Source organism: Pristiophorus japonicus, chromosome 10 (genome assembly GCF_044704955.1).
Source record: "Pristiophorus japonicus isolate sPriJap1 chromosome 10, sPriJap1.hap1, whole genome shotgun sequence".
Lineage (NCBI taxonomy): Eukaryota > Metazoa > Chordata > Chondrichthyes > Pristiophoridae > Pristiophorus > Pristiophorus japonicus.
This window is the reverse complement of record NC_091986.1, coordinates 217,668,388-217,693,285: the sequence shown is the minus strand read 5'-3', so window position 1 is coordinate 217,693,285 and position 24,898 is coordinate 217,668,388. Positions and strand designations below refer to the sequence as shown.

General features: G+C 52.5%; 1 protein-coding gene across 2 annotated transcripts in view; it reads right to left on the bottom strand.

Moving 5' to 3' along the window:
- Nucleotides 1-320: 320 nt before the first annotated feature.
- Nucleotides 321-24,898, bottom strand: part of aamdc (adipogenesis associated, Mth938 domain containing) — a 68,682-nt gene continuing 44,104 nt past the window's right edge. For both annotated transcript variants that reach the window (XM_070891659.1, XM_070891660.1), the window contains exon 4: nt 321-1,131. In XM_070891659.1, the coding sequence (XP_070747760.1) occupies nt 991-1,131 (141 nt within the window). In that variant the 3' untranslated portion in view covers nt 321-990. The remainder of the gene's footprint in view (nt 1,132-24,898) is intronic.

The following is a 24,898-nucleotide window of genomic DNA, read 5'->3' as shown; positions in this document are numbered from 1 at the left end:
CCTTCTGACTCAGAGGTGAGAGTGCTGCCAATTTGCAGCCAATGAAGTACTTTTTGAAGTGCAGTCACTGTTGTAATGTGGGAAACGCTGCAGCCAATTTTCGCACAGCAAGCTCCCACACACAGCAATGTGATAATGACCCAGATAATCTGGGTTTTTTTGTTGTGTTGATTGAGGGGTAAATATTGGCTCCAGGACAATTAGGGGGCAAACATCGCTTGTCTGTGCTCAAAATCGGAAACCAGATGCTTCATGAAAGCTGGAACTGCGGGAAGAGGCCCTCCACACTTGCTTTAAATGGAAACGACTAACAAAGCAAGTGAAAATCACACTTCTTTTATTCGCGTTTTGAATGAGCAAAATACGAGCGGCCAACGCTAAAACTAGACGGTCCAGTTTGAAACGGCAGGTCCATTGGCCGACAATGTAATATAATACGCAAAGCATTCACCTCCTGTAAAGCCCATCCCCCCACCACTCCGATTCAAGGAAGCCAAGCTGCACACTGCAAAGAAAAAACAGCCAACGAGGTCAGGTTTCACCGTGAATCCACAACGAGTCACACTGAGCTGAAAGTGCTGTCGGGGGTCGCTCCTGCTGTTTGGCTGGGATGGAGCATGCTGAGGGGACAGGGGGAGGACAGGGAGGGGGGTGAGGGGTGAGGGAAGCAGGTGAGGGGAGTGGGGTGAGGGGAGCGGTAGGGGGGGTGAGGGGAGCGGAAGTGGGGTGAGGGGAGTGGGACAGGGATGAAGGGAGTGGGAGGGGGTGAGGGGAGTGGGACAGGGGCGAAGGGAGTGGGAGGGGGTGAGGGGAGTGGGAGGGGGTGAGGGGAGTGGGAAGAGGGTGAGGGGAATGGGGCAGGGATGAAGGGAGTGGGAGGGGGTGAGGCGAGTGGGAGGGGGTGAGGCGAGTGGGACAGGGGTGAAGGGAGTGGGAGGGAGTGAGGGGAGTGGGAGTGGGGAGACCGAGGGTGGAGGGGGAGAGGCTGCTTTAGCAAGTGGAATGGAAGACCCCTCCTACTCGTGTTCCGCGACTGGCCAATGCATTGTACTCCCGCACAGCCGCCTCCGTCTGGAGGGATTTCACCTCGACCCCTTTGCTCTTAAGATAATCCAGTGTCCTGGAGGGAACCTGCAAAAAGGAGAAAAAAGAATAAACGAGAGGGAATGTCACGGGCGGGAAACACTGTCTCAGCCACTGAACTTTAACCTGCTAGTATTGTTCAGTGCCCATCCCAGTGACCAAATGACTGGGGCTTCAGTACATTTGTCCAGCATCACTTTTTAAAAAAGACTTTCATTTATATAGCGCCTTTCACGACCACCGGACGTATCAAAGCGCTTTACAGCCAATTAAGCACTTTTTGAGCGTAGTCACGGTTGCAATGTGGGAAACGCGGCAGCCAATTTGCGCACAGCAAGCTCCCACAAACAGCAATGTGATAATGACCAGATAATCTGTTTTTGTTGCGTTGATTGAGGGATAAATATTGGCCCCAGGACACTGGGTTAACTCCCCTGCTCTTCTTCGAAGGGGCAGTACTGAGGGAGCGCTGCACTGTCGTAGGGGCAGTACTGAGGGAGTACCGCACTGTCGGAGGGGCAGTACTGAGGGAGCGCCGCACTGTCGGAGGGGCAGTGCTGAGGGAGCGCCGCACTGTCGGAGGGGCAGTACTGAGGGAGCGCCGCACCGTCGGAGGGGCAGTACTGAGGGAGCGCTGCACTGTCTGAGGGGCAGTACTGAGGGAGCGCTGCGCTGTTGGAGGGGCAGTACTGAGGGAGCGCTGCACTTTCGGAGGGGCAGTACTGAGGGAGCGCCGCACTGTCGGAGGGGTAGTACAGAGGGAGTGCCGCACTGTCGGAGGGGCAGTGCCGAGGGAGCGCCGCACTGTCGGAGTGGCAGTACTGAGGGAGCGCTGCACTGTCGGAGGGGCAGTACTGAGGGAGCGCTGCACTGTCGGAGGGGCAGTACTGAGGGAGCGCCGCACTGTCGGAGGGGCAGTACTGAGGGAGCGCCGCACTGTCGGAGGGGCAGTACTGAGAGAGCGCCGCACTGTCGGAGGGGCAGTGCTGAGGGAGCGCCACACTGTCTGAGATGCCGTCTGTCGGATGAGACGTTAAACCGAGGCCCCGTCTGCTCTCTCGGGTAAAATATCCCATGATACTATTTTTTGAAGAAGAGCAGGGGAGTTATCCCCATGCCCTGGCCAATGTTTGTCACAGTGGCTGTTAGTGTACCATTGGCAGCCACTTTCCCGATACAACAGTGATCACTTACGTTCCCACTAAGCAAGCGGCCAAATGGCGGGTCTGGACATCCCGCACAGGCCGCTCACCGGACTCCACACGGAATAAACCGCGCACGGGCGAAAACTCGAATGGGGGCCGTTAAATGTCCCTGCCCACAAAAAATAAATAAAGTTCCGGGGAACGTTGGTGACCACGCTTTGCAAGTACCTCATTGGCTGGGATGCACTTTGGGACGCTCTGAGGTTGTGAAAGGCGCTACGCAAATGCAAGTTCCTTTTTTGTAACCCCTCTCAGCTACTCACTGGACAGTGCACTTATCAGCTGGAGCTCTCAGGGATGCTGCAGGGCATCCAGTTCCAGGTGTGACAACAGTGCGAAGGACCAGATCGAGTCGCAGATTACTCAGCTGGTCTGCCTGCTAATAATGCAAGAAGGAGACGGATGAGCAGTCAACGAGATTTAATTAGGAAACTCTAATATTTCACTATTAACTCTGGATAACCGTCCAATTTGCCTTTGCCTCAGCCTCAATATTATCTGCAAGTACAGTGCCATATGTTAAGGTGGACCAGTATCCCTGTCACAAAGCACCAGTTCCCACTGTCACAGGACGGGAGAGTGGAGAGCACCAGTTCCCACTGTCACAGGACGGGAGAGTGGAGAGCACCAGTTCCCACTGTCACAGGACGGGAGAGTGGAGAGCACCAGTTCACTCTGTCACAGGACGGGAGAGTGGAGAGCACCAGTTCCCACTGTCACAGGACGGGAGAGTGGAGAGCACCAGTTCCCACTGTCACAGGACAGAGAGTGGAGAGCACCAGTTCCCACTGTCACAGGAGAGAGAGTGGAGAGCACCAGTTCCCACTGTCACAGGACGGGAGAGTGGAGAGCACCAGTTCCCACTGTCACAGGACAGAGAGTGGAGAGCACCAGTTCCCACTGTCACAGGAGAGAGAGTGGAGAGCACCAGTTCCAACTGTCACAGGACAGAGAGTGGAGAGCACCAGTTCCCACTGTCACAGGACAGAGAGTGGAGAGCACCAGTTCCCACTGTCACAGGACAGAGAGTGGAGAGCACCAGTTCACACTGTCACAGGACGGGAGAGTGGAGAGCACCAGTTCCCACTGTCACAGGACAGAGAGTGGTGAGCACCAGTTCCCACTGTCACAGGACGGGAGAGTGGAGAGCACCAGTTCAAACTGTCACAGGACAGAGAGTGTAGAGCACCAGTTCCCACTGTCACAGGACAGAGAGTGGAGAGCACCAGTTCACACTGTCACAGGACAGAGAGTGGAGAGCACCAGTTCCCACTGTCACAGGACGGGAGAGTGGAGAGCACCAGTTCCCACTGTCACAGGACAGAGAGTGGAGAGCACCAGTTCCCACTGTCACAGGACGGGAGAGTGGAGAGCACCAGTTCACTCTGTCACAGGACAGAGAGTGGAGAGCACCAGTTCCCACTGTCACAGGACAGGAGAGTGGAGAGCACCAGTTCAAACTGTCACAGGACAGAGAGTGGAGAGCACCAGTTCCCACTGTCACAGGACAGAAAGTGGAGAGCACCAGTTCCCACTGTCACAGGACAGAGAGTGGAGAGCACCAGTTCTCACTGTCACAGGACAGAGAGTGGAGAGCACCAGTTCAAACTGTCACAGGACGGGAGAGTGGAGAGCACCAGTTCCCACTGTCACAGGACGGGAGAGTGGAGAGCACCAGTTCCCACTGTCACAGGACGGGAGAGTGGAGAGCACCAGTTCACACTGTCACAGGACGGGAGAGTGGAGAGCACCAGTTCCCACTGTCACAGGACGGGAGAGTGGAGAGCACCAGTTCCCACTGTCACAGGACGGGAGAGTGGAGAGCACCAGTTCCCACTGTCACAGGACGGGAGAGTGGAGAGCACCAGTTCCCACTGCCACAGGACAGAGAGTGGAGAGCACCAGTTCCCACTGTCACAGGACAGAGAGTGGAGAGCACCAGTTCACACTGTCACAGGACGGGAGAGTGGAGAGCACCAGTTCCCACTGTCACAGGACAGAGAGTGGAGAGCACCAGTTCCCACTGTCACAGGACGGGAGAGTGGAGAGCACCAGTTCCCACTGTCACAGGACAGAGAGTGGAGAGCACCAGTTCGCACTGTCACAGGACAGAGAGTGGAGAGCACCAGTTCCCACTGTCATAGGACAGAGAGTGGAGAGCACCAGTTCCCACTGTCACAGGACAGAGAGTGGAGAGCACCAGTTCCCACTGTCACAGGACGGGAGAGTGGAGAGCACCAGTTCACACTGTCACAGGACAGAGAGTGGAGAGCACCAGTTCCCACTGTCACAGGACAGAGAGTGGAGAGCACCAGTTCAAACTGTCACAGGACGGGAAAGTGGAGAGCACCAGTTCCCACTGTCACAGGACGGGAGAGTGGAGAGCACCAGTTCCCACTGTCACAGGACGGGAGTGTGGAGAGCACCAGTTCACACTGTCACAGGACAGGAGAGTGGAGAGCACCAGTTCCCACTGTCACAGGACAGAGAGTGGAGAGCACCAGTTCAAACTGTCACAGGACAGGAGAGTGGAGAGCACCAGTTCCCACTGTCACAGGACAGAGAGTGGAGAGCACCAGTTCACACTGTCACAGGACAGAGAGTGGAGAGCACCAGTTCACACTGTCACAGGACGGGAGAGTGGAGAGCACCAGTTCCCACTGTCACAGGACAGAGAGTGGAGAGCACCAGTTCCCACTGTCACAGGACGGGAGAGTGGAGAGCACCAGTTCACTCTGTCACAGGACAGAGAGTGGAGAGCACCAGTTCCCACTGTCACAGGACAGGAGAGTGGAGAGCACCAGTTCCCACTGTCACAGGACAGAGAGTGGAGAGCACCAGTTCCCACTGTCACAGGACGGGAGAGTGGAGAGCACCAGTTCCCACTGTCACAGGACGGGAGAGTGGAGAGCACCAGTTCCCACTGTCACAGGACGGGAGAGTGGAGAGCACCAGTTCCCACTGCCACAGGACAGAGAGTGGAGAGCACCAGTTCCCACTGTCACAGGACAGAGAGTGGAGAGCACCAGTTCACACTGTCACAGGACGGGAGAGTGGAGAGCACCAGTTCACACTGTCACAGGACGGGAGAGTGGAGAGCACCAGTTCCCACTGTCACAGGACAGAGAGTGGAGAGCACCAGTTCCCACTGTCACAGGACGGGAGAGTGGAGAGCACAGTTCCCACTGTCACAGGACAGAGAGTGGAGAGCACCAGTTCCCACTGTCACAGGACGGGAGAGTGGAGAGCACCAGTTCCCACTGTCACAGGACAGAGAGTGGAGAGCACCAGTTCAAACTGTCACAGGACGGGAGAGTGGAGAGCACCAGTTCCCACTGTCACAGGACAGAGAGTGGAGAGCACCAGTTCCCACTGTCACAGGACATAGACTGGAGAGCACCAGTTCCCACTGTCACAGGACAGAGAGTGGAGAGCACCAGTTCCCACTGTCACAGGACGGGAGAGTGGAGAGCACCAGTTCCCACTGTCACAGGACAGAGAGTGGAGAGCACCAGTTCGCACTGTCACAGGACAGAGAGTGGAGAGCACCAGTTCCCACTGTCATAGGACAGAGAGTGGAGAGCACCAGTTCCCACTGTCACAGGACAGAGAGTGGAGAGCACCAGTTCCCACTGTCACTGGACGGGAGAGTGGAGAGCACCAGTTCCCACTGTCACAGGACAGAGAGTGGAGAGCACCAGTTCCCACTGTCACAGGACAGAGAGTGGAGAGCACCAGTTCAAACTGTCACAGGACGGGAAAGTGGAGAGCACCAGTTCCCACTGTCACAGGACGGGAGAGTGGAGAGCACCAGTTCCCACTGTCACAGGACGGGAGTGTGGAGAGCACCAGTTCACACTGTCACAGGACAGGAGAGTGGAGAGCACCAGTTCCCACTGTCACAGGACAGAGAGTGGAGAGCACCAGTTCAAACTGTCACAGGATGGGAGAGTGGAAAGTACCAGTTCCCACTGTCACAGGACGGGAGAGTGGAGAGCACCAGTTGCCACTGTCACAGGACAGAGAGAGGAGAGCACCAGTTCAAACTGTCACAGGACGGGAGAGTGGAGAGCACCAGTTCCCAATGTCACGGGACGGGAGAGTGGAAAGCACCAGTTCCCACTGTCACAGGACAGAGAGTGGAGAGCACCAGTTCCCACTGTCACAGGACAGAGAGTGGAGAGCACCAATTCCCACTGTCACAGGACAGAGAGTCGAGAGCACCAGTTCAAACTGTCACAGGACGGGAGAGTGGAGAGCACCAGTTCCCACTGTCACAGGACAGAGAGTGGAGAGCACCAGTTCCCACTGTCACAGGACAGAGAGTGGAGAGCACCAGTTCCCACTGTCACAGGACGGGAGAGTGGAGAGCATCAGTTCCCACTGTCACAGGACAGAGAGTGGAGAGCACCAGTTCCCACTGTCACAGGACAGAGAGTGGGGAGCACCAGTTCCCACTGTCACAGGACGGGAGAGTGGAGAGCACCAGTTCCCACTGTCACAGGACAGAGAGTGGAGAGCACCAATTCAAACTGTCACAGGACGGGAGAGTGGAGAGCACCAGTTCCCACTGTCACAGGACAGAGAGTGGAGAGCACCAGTTCCCACTGTCACAGGACGGGAGAGTGGAGAGCACCAGTTCACTCTTTCACAGGACAGAGAGTGGAGAGCACCAGTTCCCACTGTCACAGGACAGAGAGTGTAGAGCACCAGTTCCCACTGTCACAGGACAGAGAGTGGAGAGCACCAGTTCAAACTGTCACAGGACGGGAGAGTGGAGAGCACCAGTTCCCACTGTCACAGGACGGGAGAGTGGAGAGCACCAGTTCCCACTGTCACAGGATGGGAGAGTGGAGAGCACCAGTTCCCACTGTCACAGGACAGAGAGTGGAGAGCACCAGTTCCCACTGTCACAGGACAGAGAGTGGAGAGCACCAGTTCCCACTGTCACAGGACAGAGAGTGGAGAGCACCAGTTCCCACTGTCACAGGACAGGAGTGGAGAGCACCAGTTCCCACTGTCACAGGACGGGAGAGTGGAGAGCACCAGTTCCCACTGTCACAGGACAGAGAGTGGAGAGCACCAGTTCCCACTGTCACAGGACAGAGAGTGGAGAGCACCAGTTCCCACTGTCACAGGACAGAGAGTGGAGAGCACCAGTTCCCACTGTCACAGGACAGAGAGTGGAGAGCACCAGTTCCCACTGTCACAGGACAGAGAGTGGAGAGCACCAGTTCCCACTGTCACAGGACGGGAGAGTGGAGAGCACCAGTTCCCACTGTCACAGGACAGAGAGTGGAGAGCACCAGTTCCCACTGTCACAGGACAGAGAGTGGAGAGCACCAGTTCCCACTGTCACAGGACAGAGAGTGGAGAGCACCAGTTCCCACTGTCACAGGACAGAGTGGAGAGCACCAGTTCCAACTGTCACAGGACGGGAGAGTGGAGAGCACCAGTTCCCACTGTCACAGGACAGAGAGTGGAGAGCACCAGTTCCCACTGTCACAGGACAGAGAGTGGAGAGCACCAGTTCCCACTGTCACAGGACAGAGAGTGGAGAGCACCAGTTCCCACTGTCACAGGACAGAGAGTGGAGAGCACCAGTTCCCACTGTCACAGGACAGAGAGTGGAGAGCACCAGTTCCCACTGTCACAGGACAGAGAGTGGAGAGCACCAGTTCCCACTGTCACAGGACAGAGAGTGGAGAGCACCAGTTCCCACTGTCACAGGACGGGAGAGTGGAGAGCACCAGTTCCCACTGTCACAGGACGGGAGAGTGGAGAGCACCAGTTCAAACTGTCACAGGACAGAGTGGAGAGCACCAGTTCCCACTGTCACAGGACAGAGAGTGGAGAGCACCAGTTCCCACTGTCACAGGACGGGAGAGTGGAGAGCACCAGTTCAAACTGTTACAGGACAGAGTGGAGAGCACCAGTTCCAACTGTCACAGGACAGAGAGTGGAGAGCACCAGTTCACACTGTCACAGGACGGGAGAGTGGAGAGCACCAGTTCCAACTGTCACAGGACAGAGAGTGGAGAGCACCAGTTCCCACTGTCACAGGACAGAGAGTGGGGAGCACCAGTTCCCACTGTCACAGGATAGAGAGTGGAGAGCACCAGTTCCCACTGTCACAGGACAGAGAGTGGAGAGCACCAGTTCCCACTGTCACAGGACGGGAGAGTGGAGAGCACCAGTTCCCACTGTCACAGGACAGAGAGTGGAGAGCACCAGTTCCCACTGTCACAGGACAGAGAGTGGAGAGCACCAGTTCCCACTGTCACAGGACAGAGAGTGGAGAGCACCAGTTCCCACTGTCACAGGACAGAGAGTGGAGAACACCAGTTCCCACTGTCACAGGACAGAGAGTGGAGAGCACCAGTTCCCACTGTCACAGGAGAGAGAGTGGGGAGCACCAGTTCCCACTGTCACAGGACAGAGAGTGGAGAGCACCAGTTCCCACTGTCACAGGAGAGAGTGGGGAGCACCAGTTCCCACTGTCACAGGACGGGAGAGTGGAGAGAACCAGTTCCCACTGTCACAGGACGGGAGAGTGGAGAGCACCAGTTCCCACTGTCACAGGACAGAGAGTGGAGAGCACCAGTTCCCACTGTCATAGAAACATAGAAAATAGGTGCAGGAGCAGGCCATTCAGCCCTTCTAGCCTGCACCGCCATTCATTCAATGAGTTCATGGCTGAACATGCAACTTCAGTACCCGCTTCCTGCTTTCACGCCATACCTCTTGATCCCCCGAGTGGTAAGGACTTCATCCAACTCCCTTTTGAATATATTTAGTGAATTGGCCTCAACTACTTTCTGTGGTAGAGAATTCCACAGGTTCACCACTCTCTGGGTGAAGAAGTTTCTCCTTATCTCGGTCCTAAATGGCTTACCCCTTATCCTTAGACTGTGACCTCTGGTTCTGGACTTCCCCAACATTGGGAACATTCTTCCTGCATCCAACCTGTCCAAACCCGTCAGAATTTTAAACGTTTCTATGAGGTCCCCTCTCACTCTTCTGAACTCCAGTGAATACAAGCCCAGTTGATCCAGTCTTTCTTGATAGGTCAGTCCCGCCATCCCGGGAATCAGTCTGGTGAATCTTCGCTGCACTCCCTCAATAGCAAGAATGTCCTTCCTCAAGTTAGGAGACCAAAACTGTACACAATACTCCAGGTGTGGCCTCACCAAGGCCCTGTACAACTGTAGCAACACCTCCCTGCCCCTGTACTCAAATCCCCTCGCTATGAAGGCCAACATGCCATTTGCTTTCTTAACCGCCTGCTGTACCTGCATGCCAACCTTCAATGACTGATGTACCATGACACCCAGGTCTCGTTGCACCTTCCCTTTTCCTAATCTGTCACCATTCAGATAATAGTCTGTCTCTCTGTTTTTACCACCAAAGTGGATAACCTCACATTTATCCACATTATACTTCATCTGCCACGCATTTGCCCACTCACCTAACCTATCCAAGTCACTCTGCAGCCTCATAGCATCCTCCTCGCAGCTCACACTGCCACCCAACTTAGTGTCATAAGCAAATTTGGAGATACTACATTTAATCCCCTCGTCTAAATCATTAATGTACAATGTAAACAACTGGGGCCCCAGCACAGAACCCTGCGGTACCCCACTAGTCACTGCCTGCCATTCCGAAAAGTACCCATTTACTCCTACTCTTTGCTTCCTGTCTGACAACCAGTTCTCAATCCACGTCAGCACACTACCCCCAATCCCATGTGCTTTAACTTTGCACATTAATCTCCTGTGTGGGACCTTGTCGAAAGCCTTCTGAAAGTCCAAATATACCACATCAACTGGTACTCCTTTGTCCACTTTATTGGAAACATCCTCAAAAAATTCCAGAAGATTTGTCAAGCATGATCTCCCTTTCACAAATCCATGCTGACTTGGACCTATCATGTCACCATTTTCCAAATGCGCTGCTATGACATCCTTAATAATTGATTCCATCATTTTACCCACTACTGAGGTCAGGCTGACCGGTCTATAATTCCCTGTTTTCTCTCTCCCTCCTTTTTTAAAAAGTGGGGTTACATTGGCTACCCTCCACTCGATAGGAACTGATCCAGAGTCAATGGAATGTTGGAAAATGACTGTCAATGCATCCGCTATTTCCAAGGCCACCTCCTTAAGTACTCTGGGATGCAGTCCATCAGGCCCTGGGGATTTATCGGCCTTCAATCCCATCAATTTCCCCAACACAATTTCCCGACTAATAAAGATTTCCCTCAGTTCCTCCTCCTTACTAGACCCTCTGACCACTTTTATATCCGGAAGGTTGTTTATGTCCTCCTTAGTGAATACTGAACCAAAGTACTTGTTCAATTGGTCTGCCATTTCTTTGTTCCCCGTTATGACTTCCCCTGATTCTGACTGCAGGGGACCTACATTTGTCTTTACTAACCTTTTTCTCTTTACATACCTATAGAAACTTTTGCAATCCGTCTTAATGTTCCCTGCAAGCTTCTTCTCGTACTCCATTTTCCCTGCCCTAATCAAACCCTTTGTCCTCCTCTGCTGAGTTCTAAATTTCTCCCAGTCCCAGGTTCGCTGCTATTTCTGGCCAATTTGTATGCCACTTCCTTGGCTTTAATACTATCCCTGATTTCCCTAGATAGCCATGGATAGCCACCTTCCCTTTTTTATTTTTACGCCAGACAGGAATGTTCAATTGTTGTAATTCATCCATGCGGTCTCTAAATGTCTGCCATTGCCCATCCACAGTCAACCCCTTAAGTATCATTAGCCAATCTATCTTAGCCAATTCATGCCTCATACCTTCAAAGTTACCCTTCTTTAAGTTCTGGACCATGGTCTCTGAATTAACTGTTTCATTCTCCATCCTAATGCAGAATTCCACCATATTATGGTCACTCTTCCCCAAGGGGCCTCGCACAATGAGATTGCTAATTAGTCCTCTCTCATTACACAACACCCAGTCTAAGATGGCCTCCACCCTAGTTGGTTCCTCGACATATTGGTCTAGAAAACCATCCCTTATGCACTCCAGGAAATCCTCCTCCATCGTATTGCTTCCAGTTTGGCTGGCCCAATCTATGTGCATATTAAAGTCACCCATTATAACTGCTGCACCTTTATTGCATGCACTCCTAATTTCCTGTTTGATGCCCTCCCCAACATCACTACTACTGTTTGGAGGTCTGTACACAACTCCCACTAACGATTTTTGCCCTTTAGTGTTCTGCAGCTCTACCCATATAGATTCCACATCATCCAAGCTAATGTCTTTCCTAACTATTGCATTAATCTCCTCTTTAACCAGCAATGCTACCCCACCTCCTTTTCCTTTTATTCTATCCTTCCTGAATGTTGAATACCCCTGGATGTTGAGTTCCCAGCCCTGATCATCCTGGAGCCACGTCTCCGTAATCCCAATCACATCATATTTGTTAACATCTATTTGCACAGTTAATTCATCCACCTTATTGCGGATACTCCTTGCATTAAGACACAAAGCCTTCAATCTTGCTTTTTTAACACCCTTTGTCCTTTTAGAATTTTGCTGTACAGTGGCCCTTTTTGTTCTTTGCCTTGGGTTTCTCTGCCCTCCACTTTTCCTCATCTCCTTTCTGTCTTTTGCTTTTGCCTCATTTTTGTTTCCCTCTGTCTCCCTGCATTGGTTCCCATCCCCCTGCAATATTAGTTTAACTCCTCCCCAACAGCACTAGCAAACACTCCCCCTAGGACATTGGTTCCGGTCCTGCCCAGGTGCAGACCATCCGGTTTGTACTGGTCCCACCTCCCCCAGAACCGGTTCCAATGCCCCAAGAATTTGAATCCCTCCCTGCTGCACCACTGCTCAAGCCATGTATTCATCTGCGCTATCCTGCGATTCCTACTCTGACTAGCACGTGGCACTGGTAGCAATCCCGAGATTACTACTTTTGAGGTCCTACTTTTTAATTTAGCTCCTAGCTCCTTAAATTCTTTTCGTAGGACCTCATCCCTTTTTTTACCTATGTCGTTGGTACCAATGTGCACCACGACAACTGGCTGTTCTCCCTCCCATTTCAGAATGTCCTGCACCCGCTCCGAGACATCCTTGACCCTTGCACCAGGGAGGCAACATACCATCCTGGAGTCTCGGTTGCGTCCGCAGAAACGCCTATCTATTCCCCTCACCATCGAATCCCCTATCACTATCGCGCTCCCACTCTTTTTCCTGCCCTCCTTTGCAGCAGAGCCACCTACGGTGCCATTAACTTGGCTGCTGCTGCCCTCCCCTGATGAGTCATCCTCCCCAACAGTACCCAAAGCGGTGTATCTGTTTTGCAGGGGGATGACCACAGGGGACCCTTGCACTATCTTTCTTGCACTGCTCTTCCTGCATCCCTATCTGGCTGTGGACCCTTCTCCTGCGGTAAGACCAACTCACTACACGTGATACTCACGTCATTCTCAGCATCGTGGATGCTCCAGAGTGAATCCACCCTCAGCTCCAATTCCGCAACGCGGACCGTCAAGAGCTCGAGGCGGATACACTTCCCACACACGTAGCGCCCAGGGACACCGGAAGTGTCCCCGAGTTCCCACATGGTACAGGAGGAGCATATCACATGGCCGAGCTCTCCTGCCATGTCTTAACCTTAGATACCCTTAAATTGGTAATAACAATGTTACAGTTCACTTACTGATATAAAAAATAAAAGAAAAGCTACTCACCAATCACCAGCCAATCACTTATCTCATTGGCTGTGACGTCACTTTTTGATTACTTTCTACTTCTATTTTGCTTTCTCTCTCGCTGTAGCTGCCTTTTGATAGGCTGCTCCCGCGTCTCACCAACTGCCGCTGGCTCTCGATCTCCCGCTGGGCTTTTGATAGGTAGCTCCCCTCTCACCAACTGTCACAGGACAGAGAGTGGAGAGCACCAGTTCCCACTGTCACAGGACAGAGAGTGGAGAACACCAGTTCCCACTGTCACAGGATGGGAGAGTGGAGAGCACCAGTTCAAACTGCCACAGGACAGAGAGTGGAGAGCACCAGTTCCCACTGTCACAGGACAGAGAGTGGAGAGCACCAGTTCCCACTGTCACAGGACAGAGAGTGGAGAGCACCAGTTCCCACTGTCACAGGACAGAGAGTGGAGAGCACCAGTTCCCACTGTCACAGGACAGAGAGTGGAGAGCACCAGTTCCCACTGTCACAGGACAGAGAGTGGAGAGCACCAGTTCCCACTGTCACAGGACAGAGAGTGGAGAGCACCAGTTCCCACTGTCACAGGACAGGAGAGTGGAGAGCACCAGTTCCCACTGTCACAGGAGAGAGAGTGGAGAGCACCAGTTCCCACTGTCACAGGACGGGAGAGTGGAGAGCACCAGTTCCCACTGTCACAGGACAGAGAGTGGAGAGCACCAGTTCCCACTGTCACAGGACAGAGAGTGGAGAGCACCAGTTCCCACTGTCACAGGACAGAGAGTGGAGAGCACCAGTTCCCACTGTCACAGGAGCATCCAGTCGTACACCGGTAACTGCCCCCAAAGGAAGTGGAGTGTGGGAAATTGCACTCCGCTTCCATTGAGGGGGTGGTAAGGCCAATTCTGCGGCAGGAGCAGGACTTCCATGCTGGGGGCTAAAATTCCCAGCCCCAGAAGGTTACCGCCCCCAAGATGGGAGCCTGTGCGGGGAGGCAGAGGGAAGATGAGGGGAGACGGTGGCGGGGGATGGAGGGGAGAGTGGTGGAGGTGGGGGGTGGAGAAACCCAGGGCGGGGGACAGGAGGGGCCACATTGCAGCGAAGGTCTTGGGGGGGCGAAGTGTGTTGGAGGGGCGGGCCTGGGGGCTCTGTGCCTCGGTGCGGGGAGTGTTCGGAGTGGGGTGGACGGGTTGACTGCGCAGATGGCGATTGGTGGATGTGGTGCGGTTGGCGTCGCGGGGGCGTGGCTCCGGGGTGGCCGGGGCTGAGGGCTCGACATCCGGGGGTGTTCGGCATTTGGGAAGGATTCTGACGGGATGGGGCGGGTTGGGTGCGGGGGGAGTGTTCCCAATGTTGGGTGGGTCCGGAGCCGGGGTGGGGAGCGGGGGCACGGTCTTGAGATGGGGGGTGGGCTGTTTGGGGCTGGGATTGGGAGAGACTTCTTTACTCGGGAGTTGTTGGCATGTGGGGTTCCCTTCCGCAGAGAGTTGTTGATGCCAGTTCATTGGATGTGTTCGGGAGGGAGTTGGATGTGTTTGGGAGGGAGTTGCGGCTCGGGGGGTCGGGGGGTGTGGAGGGGGCTTGGGGGTGGGGTGCTGGGGTGGGTGATCAGCCATGATCTTATTGAATGGTGGTGCAGGCTCGAAGGGCCGAATGGCCTACTCCTGCACCTATTTTCTATGTTTCTATAAAGCGTAGAGTAAAGCACTGATTCTCCGTCAGTCGTGGCTCAGGGGGCAGCACTCTCACCTCTGAGTCAGAAGGCCGTGGGTTCCAGTCCCACTCCAGGGACTTGAGCACATAAATCTAGGTTGCCACTCCAGTGCAGTACTGAGGGAGTGCTACACTGTCAGAGGGGCAGTGCTGAGGGAGTGCCGCACTGTCGGAGGGACAGTGCCGAGGGAGCACCACACTGTCGGAGGGACAGTGCTGAGGGAGCGCCGCACTGTCGGAGGGACAGTGCTGAGGGAGCGCCGCACTGTCGGAGGGGCAGTACTGAGGGAGCACCACACTGTCGGAGGGACAGTGCTGAGGGAGCGCCGCACTGTCGGAGGGACAGTGCTGAGGGAGCGCCGCACTGTCGGAGGGGCAGTACTGAGGGAGCACGACACTGTCGGAGGGACAGTGCTGAGGGAGCGCCACACTGTCGGAGGGACAGTGCTGAGGGAGCGCCACACTGTTGGAGGGGCAGTACTGAGGGAGCACCACACTGTCGGAGGGACAGTGCTGAGGGAGCGCCGCACTGTCGGAGGGGCAGTACTGAGGGAGCGCCACACTGTTGGAGGGGCAGTACTGAGGGAGCACCGCACTGTCGGAGGGACAGTGCTGAGGGAGCGCCGCACTGTCAGAGGGGCAGTACTGAGGGAGCGCCGCACTGTCGGAGGGGCAGTGCTGAGGGAGCGCCGCATTGTCGGAGCAGCACACTGTCGGAGGGGCAGTACTGAGGGAGCGCCGCACTGTCGGAGGGGCAGTACTGAGGGAGTGCCGCACTGTCGGAGGGGCAGTACTGAGAGAGCGCCGCACTGTCGGAGGGGCAGTACTGAGGGAGCGCCGCACTGTCGGAGGGGCAGTACTGAGAGAGTGCCGCACTGTCAGAGGGGCAGTACTGAGGGAGCGCCGCACTGTCGGAGGGGCAGTGCTGAGGGAGTGCCGCACTGTCGGAGGGGCAGTACTGAGGGAGTGCCGCACTGTCGGAGGGGCGGTACTGAGGGAGTGCCGCACTGTCGGAGGGGCAGTACTGAGAGAGTGCCGCACTGTCGGAGGTGCCGTCTTTCGGATGAGATGTTAAACCGAGGTCCCGTCTGCCCTCTCAGGTGGACGCGAAGAGCAGGGGAGTTATCCCTGGTGTCCTGGCCCAATATTTATCCCTCGATCAAACACTTAAAAAAAACAGATTATGTGGTCATTATCACAGTGCTGTTTGTGGGAGCTTGCTGTGTGCAAATTGGCTGCCGCGTTTCCTATATTCCAACAGTGACTACACTTCAAGAATATACTTCATTGGCTGTAGAGTGCTTTGGGAGGTTCTGAAAGGCGCTATAAAAATTCACATCTCTCTTACTTAATTTGGAATACTGTGTGCAGTTTTGTTGATATTGAGGCTCTGGAGAGGGTGCAGAGGAGGGCCACTAGTCTAATTCACAGTATAAAGCATCTTAGTTATCAAGATCGATTAAAAGAGTTGGGACTCTTTACTTTAGAGCAGTGAAGACTGAGGGGGGATATGATTGAATAATGAAGGCAATAGACAGTGTTCCAGCGGACAGTTTATAACAGTTAAATAGATTAGGCAGGACCAGGGGTCACAAATTTAAGTTGTATGGGGCTGGATCTAGGTTAGACGTCAGGAGGTGGTTCGTTCCCCAGAGAACAGTAGGCCTCTGGAACAAGCTACCGTTCCATGTGGTGGATGCAGAATCACTGAATCCCTTCAAGGGAAAGCTGGATTTGTTTCTGTCTGCGGCGGAGATTAACTCTTACAGAAGGTCGCTACTGCAGAGAATTTAATGGCCAGAGTGATCTTTTGGACTAGTTTCCATCGCCTAGATGGGTCAGAGAGCAAGTTCCCAGATTTTTATTTCCCCCCAAATTGGCCTGGGTTTTTAAAAAATCTGTTTATTGTGCCTCTCCCAGGAGATCGCGTGGTTTCGGTAGATGTTGTGATCATTGGCTGTGCACACTCGAGGATGTAGTTCGGGTTCTTCATTCGAAAACACCTGTGAACTCATCCTTTGGCGTGGAAGCAAGTCATCCTGGTTTCGAGGGACCACCTATGATGATAGACAAGGTATCGCAGTTGTGTGGGACAGGCTCGATGGACCAGAGGGTCTTTACTTGTCCGTCATTGTTTGTATGTTCGTCACTTAGAGGCCCAGCAGTCAGCTGCCCGGAACAGCAGGTTACAGGTTTGAGTGCTTGGGTCAACTAATGTCTGCAAGGGCAACAATTAGCAAGGGCACATCTCGGGAGAGATGAATCATCCAGGGTTCCTCTTCGCGATTCCGGTGGTCCCTGCTGGGAAGCACGTTAATACGCACATGTCGGGTTAAGAACAGCATCAGGGTTGGCTGTGCTGCCCCCCAAGTTAAATAGCCTGCCTGCAATCACCTCCCAGGCGTGCAAGTGCAGATGGACCACTTGGGCAAGGCAATAGGGAGAGGTGGCCGGCAGAATTGACCTCCGGCGTAAGTAAGGACACATGACCTCATTAAAAGGGAAAACATTTCACAGAGCACCGGACGTCTCAAAGTGCTTTACAGCCAATGAAGTACTTTATTTGGAGTGTAGTCACTGCTATAATGTGGGAAACACAGCAGCCAATTCATCACCATAGGCAGTCCCTCGGAATCGAGGAAGACTTGCTTCCACTCTAAAAGTGAGTTCTCAGGTGCCTGAACAGTCCAATACAGGAATTACAGTCTCTGTCACAGGTGGGACAGACAGTGGTTGAAGGAAAGGGAGGGTGGGACTGGTTTGCCGCACGCTCCTTCCGCTGCCTGCGCTTGATTTCTGCATGTTCTCGGCGATGAGACTCGAGGTGCTCAGTGCCCTTCCGGATGTTCTTCCTCCACTTAGGGCGGTCTTTGGCCAGGGACTCCCAGGTGTCGGTGGGGATGTTGCATTTTATCAAGGAGGCTTTGAGGGTGTTCTTGAATCGTTTCCTCTACCCATCTTGAGCTCGTTTGCCGTGTAGGAGTTCCGAGTAGAGCGCTTGCTTTGGGAGTCTCGTGTCAGGCATGCGAACAATGTGGCCCGCCCAGCGGAGCTGGTCGAGTGTGGTCAGTGCTTCGATGCTGGGGATGTTGGGCCTGGTTGAGGACGCTAATGTTGGTGCGTCTGTCCTCTCAGGGGATTTGTAGAATCTTGCAGAGACATTGTTGGTGTTATCTCTCCAGCGATTTGAGGTGTCTGCTGTACATGGTCCACGTCTCTGAGCCATACAGGACGGCGGGTATCACTGCAGCCCTGTAGACCATGAGTTTGGTGCCAGATTTGAGGGCCTGGTCTTCGAACACTCTCTTCCTCAGGTGACCGAAGGCTGCACTGGCGCACTGGAGGCGGTGTTGGATCTCGTCGTTGATGTCTGCCCTTGCTGATAGCAGGCTCCCGAGGTATGGAAAGTGGTTCACGCAGCACACAGACAAGCTCCCACAAACAGCAATGTGATCATCTGTTGTTTAGTGATGTTGTTCGAGTGCTAAGTATTGGCCCCAGGACACTGGGGAGAACTCCCCTGCTCTTCTTCGGAATAGTGAGATCTTAGGTTGGGTTACAAAACTTGGTGAAATCGGGTAAACCACAGACGAGGTGCCACGTTGTTGTGCATGCAGTCAGGGCCCATCATCTCTGACCCCGCAGGAAAGACTGGGTTGCTCAGCTGTGAACGATCGCTTTTAAATTGAGATTCTCCGCAGCGTCGAACACTTCACTGCTGTCAGGTGGCCAATGCTGCCACCATGTGGTGGGCCCACGCAACTGTCGTCGCCGTCATTGAAGAGACGCCATTTCTGGCTCCCGCTTGGGTGGCCTGGGTAGTCACAGAAGCACAGAGTGCCAGAGGGAACGTTGAGGCTTATGTTGGAAACGAGGCACGGTTTCGGCATCGATTCATTTGAACTAATGTCTCACTGCCAACCTTTCAGTTCCTCTAAACCTCTAATTTCATGAGAGAAATTTTCTCCAATTAAATATTGGGAAGACCATTATCTTTGGTCCCCACCACAAACTGCGTTCCCTAACCACTGACTCCATCCCTCTCCCCAGCATTGCTCTGAGGGTGAACAAGACTGTTGGCAACCGAGGTGTCATATTTGACCCTGAAATGAGTTTCCAGCTGCATGAGAGGTGATCTTATCGAAACGTATAGGATTATGAAGGGGCTTGACAAGGTGGATGCAGAGAGGATATTTCCACTGATAGGGGAGACTAGAACTAGGGGGCATAGCCTCAGAATAAGGGGCCGCCCATTTAAACTGAGATGAGGAGGAATTTCTTCTCTCAAAGGGTTGTAAATCTGTGGAATTCGCTGCCTCAGAGAGCTGTGGAGGCTGGGACATTGAATATATTTAAGAGGGAAATAGAGAGTTTCTTAAATGATAAGGGAATAAGGGATTATGGTTAGCAGGCGGGGGAGTGGAGCTGAGTCCATGATCAGATCAGCCATGATCTTATTGAATGGCAGAGCAGGCTCGAGGGGCCGAATGGCCTACTCCTGCTCCTATTTCTTATGTTCTTATGTTCTTATATCCGCGGCATAACTAAAACCGCCTTTTTCCACCTCCGTAACATTGCTCGCCTCCACCCCTGCCTCAGCTCTTCTGCTGCTGAAACCCTCATCCATACCTTTGTTACCTCCAGACTTGACTACTCCAACTCACTCCTGGTCGGCCTCCCACATTCCACACTATGTAAACTTGAAGTCATCCAAAACTCAGCAGCTCGTGTTTTAACCCGCACCAAGTCCCGCTCACCCATCAGCCCTGTGCTCACTGACCTACATTGGCTCCCAGTTAAACAACGCCTCGATTTCAAAATTCTCATCCTTGTTTACAAATCGCTCCATGGACTTGCCGCTCCCTATCTCTGTAATCTTTTTCAGCCTCACAATCCCTTGAGATGTTTGTGCTCCTCAAATTCTGGCCTCTTGAACATCCCTCATTATAACTGCTCAACCATCGGTGGAAGTGCCTTCTGGTGCCTGGGCCCTAAGCTCTGGAACGCCCTCCCTCAACATCTCTGCCTCTCTACCTCTCTTTCCTCCTTTAAGACTCTCATTAAAACCGAACTCTTTGACCAAGCTTTTGATCATCTGCCTTAATTTCTTCTGTGGCTCGGTGTCAAATTTATCTGTTTGTCTGTAACACTGTTGTGAAGCACCTTGGGACATTTTAATACGTTAAAGGCACTATATAAATAAAAGTTTTTATTATTAATAAACGGTATGACTTTGCCTCTTTAGCCCCCTAGGCGGTACCACAAACCATACTTGGATTAAGAGGCTTCCATGCCTCTGATATTTTTGTCCACAATCAGCGCAAGAGTTTGTACCTTAACCTTCCCCTTTACAAGATGCCTCCCTTCTTGATGGCAGCGGAGATTAGAAATCCACTGGGATTATCCTAATTCCTTGGTTGGGTGCCTAGTATGTACGTCAATGTTCTCGATCAGGCCAACATCCCCAGCATCGAAGCACTGACCACACTCAATCAGCTCCGTTGGGTGAGCCACATTGTCCGCATGCCCGACACAAGACACCCAAAGCAAGCGCTCTACTCAGAACTCCTTCACAGCAAGCGAGCCCCAAGTGGGCAGAGGAAACGTTTCAAGGACACTCTCAAAGCCTCCCTGATAAAGTGCAACATCCCCACCGACACCTGGGAGTCCCTGGCCAAAGACCGCCCTAAGTGGAGGAAGTGCATCTGGGAGGGCGCTGAGCACCTCGAGTCTCGTCGCCGAGAGCATGCAGAAATCAAGCGCAGGCAGCGGAAGGAGCGTGCGGCAAACCAGACTCCCCACCCACCCTTTCCTCCAACCACTGTCTGTCCCACTGTGACAGAGACTGTAATTCCCGTATTGGACTGTTCAGTCACCTGAGAACTCACTTTTAGAGTGGAAGCAAGTCTTCCTCGATTCCGAGGGACTGCCTATGATGATGAAGGTGGAGTATGTACTGAGCCATACAGAGCAGGTGAAAGACACTATGTAAATGCCATTTTTATTAATATACAATAAACACAGAAAATGTTGGAAATCTCAGTGGGTCAGGCAGCATCTGTGGAGCGAGAAACAGAGTTAACGTTTCAGGTCGATGACCCTTCGCCAGAACTGGCAAAGTTTGAGATGTAACAGACTTAAGGAAGTACTGGGGTAGTGAAAGGGGGAAGCGGAGGAAAGAACAAAAGGGAAGGTCTGTGATAGGGTGGAAGGCAGGAGAGATCAGAGAGAAAAGGGGTGATGGGCCAAACACGAGATGGTAATGGGACAAGTTAAGAAACAAAAGATGAGTCTAGACGGGGTGTGTGTGGCGGACTAATTACCAACTGCCATGGGAAAGAGAACAAAAGGAGGGGGGTTTGTAAAAAAAAAGAGGAAAGGAAAAAAAAAATAGGTGCACAGGTTGTGGTCTGAAATTGTTGAACTCGATGTTGAGTCCAGAAGGCTGTAAAGTGCCTAAACGAAAAATGAGATGCTGTTCCTCGAGCTTGCGTTGAGCTTCGTTGGAACAGTGTAGGAGGCTGAGGACGGAGAGGACGGAGAGGTCAGAGTGGGAGTGCAGCGGGGAATTAAAGTGACAGGTGACCGGAAGCTCGGGGTCACGATTACGGACTGAACAAAGGTGCTCTGCAAAGTGGTCATCCAATCTGACTTTGGTCTCCCCAATGTAGAGTGAGACCACATCATGATGTAACAGATTCTGGAGTTCTTTGAGGATGTAACGAACAGGATACATAAAGGGGAACCAGTGGATGTGGTGTATTTGGACTTCCAGAAGGCATTTGACAAGGTGCCACATAAAAGGTTACTGCACAAGATAAAAGGTCATGGGGTTGGGGGTAATATATTAGCATGGGTAGAGGATTGGCTAACTAACAGAAAACAGAGAGTCGGGATAAATGGTTCATTCTCTGGTTGGCAACCAGTAACTAGTGGGGTGCCGCAGGGATCAGTGCTGTGACCCCAACTATTTACAACTATATTAACGATTTAGAAGAAGGGACTGAGTGTAACGTAGCTAAGTTTGCTGACGATACAAAGATGGGAGGAAAAGCAATGAGTGAGGACACAAAAAATCTGCAAAAGGACATAGGCATGCTAAGTGAGTGAGCAAAAATTTGGCAGATGGAGTATAATGTTGGAAAGTGTGAGGTCATGCACCTTGGCAGAAAAAAAATCAAAGAGCAAGTTATTATTTAAATGGAGAAAGATTGCAAAGTACCACAGTACAGTGGGACCTGGGAGTACTTGTGGATGAAACACAAAAGGATAGTATGCAGGTACAGCAAGTGATCAGGAAGGCCAATGGTTTCTTGGCCTTTATTGCAAAGGGGATGGAGTATAAAAGCACGGAAAGCTTACTACAGTTATATAAGGTATTGGTGAGGTCACACCTGGAATACTGTGTGCAGTTTGGTTTCCATATTCACGAAAGGATATACTTGCTTTGGAGGCAGTTCAGAGAAGGTTCACTGGGTTGATTTCAGGGATGAGGGGGTTGACTTATGAGGAAAGGTTGAGTAGGTTGGGCCTTTACTCATTGGAATTCAGAAGAATGAGAGGTGATCTTATCGAAACGTATAAGATTATGAGGGGGCTTGACAAGGTGGATGCAGAGAGGATGTTTCCACTGATGGGGGAGACTAGAACTAGGGGGCATGATCTTGGAATAAGGGGCCGCCCATTTAAAACTGAGATGAGGAGAAATTTCTTCTCTCAGAGGGTTGTGAATCTGTGGAATTCGCTGCCTCAGAGAGCTGTGGAAGCTGGGACATTAAATAAATTTAAGATAGAGATAGACAGTTTCTTAAACGATAAGGGGATAAAGGGTTATGGGGAGCGGGCGGGGAAGTGGAGCTGAGTCCATGATCAGATCAGTCATGATCGTATTAAATGGCGGAGCAGGCTCGAGGGGTCGTATGGCTGACTCCTGCTCCTATTTCTTATGTTTTTATGTTCTTATGTAAGCAGCCAGAACAGTATACTAAATTGAAAGAAGTACAAATAAATCGCTGGTTCACCCGGAGGGATGATTAATATACATTTGCTTTTCACATGGATGGAGGTCTAGTGCCCTCAACATGACCTGATGAGCCCCACAACCCACTGACATCTTTGCGCTGCTCCAATTCTGGCCTCTTGAGCATCCCTAATTTTAATCGTTTCACCATTGGTGGCCACACCTTCAGCTGCCTAAACTCTACCTCTTTGACCAAGCTTTTGGTCACCTGCCCTAATAGCTCCTTGTGTGGCTCGGTGTCAAATTTTGTTTGCAAACACCGTGCGAAGCTTCTTGGGACATTTTACTACTTAGGGACTTGAAAAATCTAGGCTGACATTCCAATGCAGTGCTGAGGGAGTGCTGCACTGTCGGAGGGGCAGTGCTGAGGGAGTGCTGCACTGTCGGAGGGGCAGTGCTGAGGGAGCGCTGCACTGTCGGAGGGGCAGTACTGAGGGAGCGCCACACTGTCAGAGGGGCAGTACTGAGGGAGCGCCACACTGTCGGAGGGGCAGTACTGAGGGAGCGCCACACTGTCGAAGGTGCCGTCTTTCGGATGAGACGTTAAACCGAGGCCCTGTCTGCTCTCTCTCAGGTGGACGCAAAAGATCCCATGGGCCTATTTCGAAGAGGAGCAGGGGAGTTATCTTACCGGTGTCCTGGGGCCAATATTTATCCCTCAATTAACATAACAAAACAAAACAGATTATCCGGTCATTATCACACTGCTGTTTGTGGGAGCTTTCTGTGCACAATTTGTCTGCCGTGTTTCTCACATTACAACAGCGACTACACTCCAAAAGTACTCCATTGGCTGTAAAGCGCTTTGGGATGTCCGGTGGTTGTGAAAGGCGCTATAGAAATGCAAGTCTTTTTTTCATTATTGGAGGGGGGCAGTAGGAGTGTGTGTGTGTGGGTGTATACAAGGCCCATGCAGCAGAGCAGGTCTCCAATCGTCTTGGATCCCCTTGCCACTGGACCAAGACCTGGCTCTGTCAAGCCCGTGTGGTGGCTGGTGTGCAACGACCACCCCACGTTAAAAAAATCCACGCACAGGCATCTTCCACCCTTAAAAATGAAGGTGCCGAACACCTCGAGTCTCTCCGCCGGGAGCACGCGGAAGCCAAGCTCAGACAGCAGAAGGAGCGCACGACAACCCAAGCGCCCCACCCACCCGTCCCTCCAACCACATGTGACAGAGACTGTAGGTCCCGCATTGGTCTCATCAGTCACCCGAGAACTCCTTTTAGTGTGGAAGCAAGTGATCCGCGACTCCAAGGGACTGCCTCAGAAGAAGAAGAGATATAAATATAAGTGGTTGTTGTTCGTCATCTTAATGTCAGCCATTTAAGATTCTGAGGGGGAATTCCGAGCTTGGGCTCCGTATTCCACTCGCTATGACTGCCTGGAGTGGGGTTGCAAAGGCTGCAACTACTGACTCCGAGTTGGTCCTACTACCATCGATCCAAAGGCTCGCTCCAATGTTATGGTGAAGCAATCCATATACATTACACGAGAACACAAGAACAGAAGAAATAGGAGCAGGATTCGGCCGTTCGGCCCCTTGAGCCTGCTCCGCCATTCAATACGATCATGGCTGATCCGATCATGGACTCAACTCTACTTCCCTGCCCGCTCCCCATAACCCTTGACTCCCCTGTAGTTCAGAAATCTGTCTATCTCCACCTTAAATATATTCAATGACCCAGCCTCCACAGCTCTCTGGGGCAGAGAATTCCAAAGATTCACGACCCTCTGAGAGAAGAAATTCCTCCTCATCTCAGCCAACCCCTCATTCTTACATTGTGCGAAACTGCAGGGAATTCAGGGCCAGAGTAATCTCCTGGATGGGTCGGAGAGGAATTTCCTCGACTTTTTCCTCCAAATTGGCATGGGTTTTTTCATCTGTTTTTTTGCCTCGCCCATGGTTTCAGGAGGAGTGGAGTGTATATATTGTGATACACAAGGTATCGCAATATATACACAGGGATAAGAGGGTTGTCTTATGAGAGGTTGAGTAGCAGCAAGGGCACTACCTGTACAATTAATGGCAGTACCTCTGGGCTGGGCTACATAAATGTTCCCTCTGCTACTCCACACCCGGAGTACTCTTGTTATCTGAAGAAGGATATACTTACCTTAGAAGGGAAATTATGTTTGACAAATTTGCTGGAGTTCTTTGAGGATGCAATGAGCAGGGTGGATAAGGG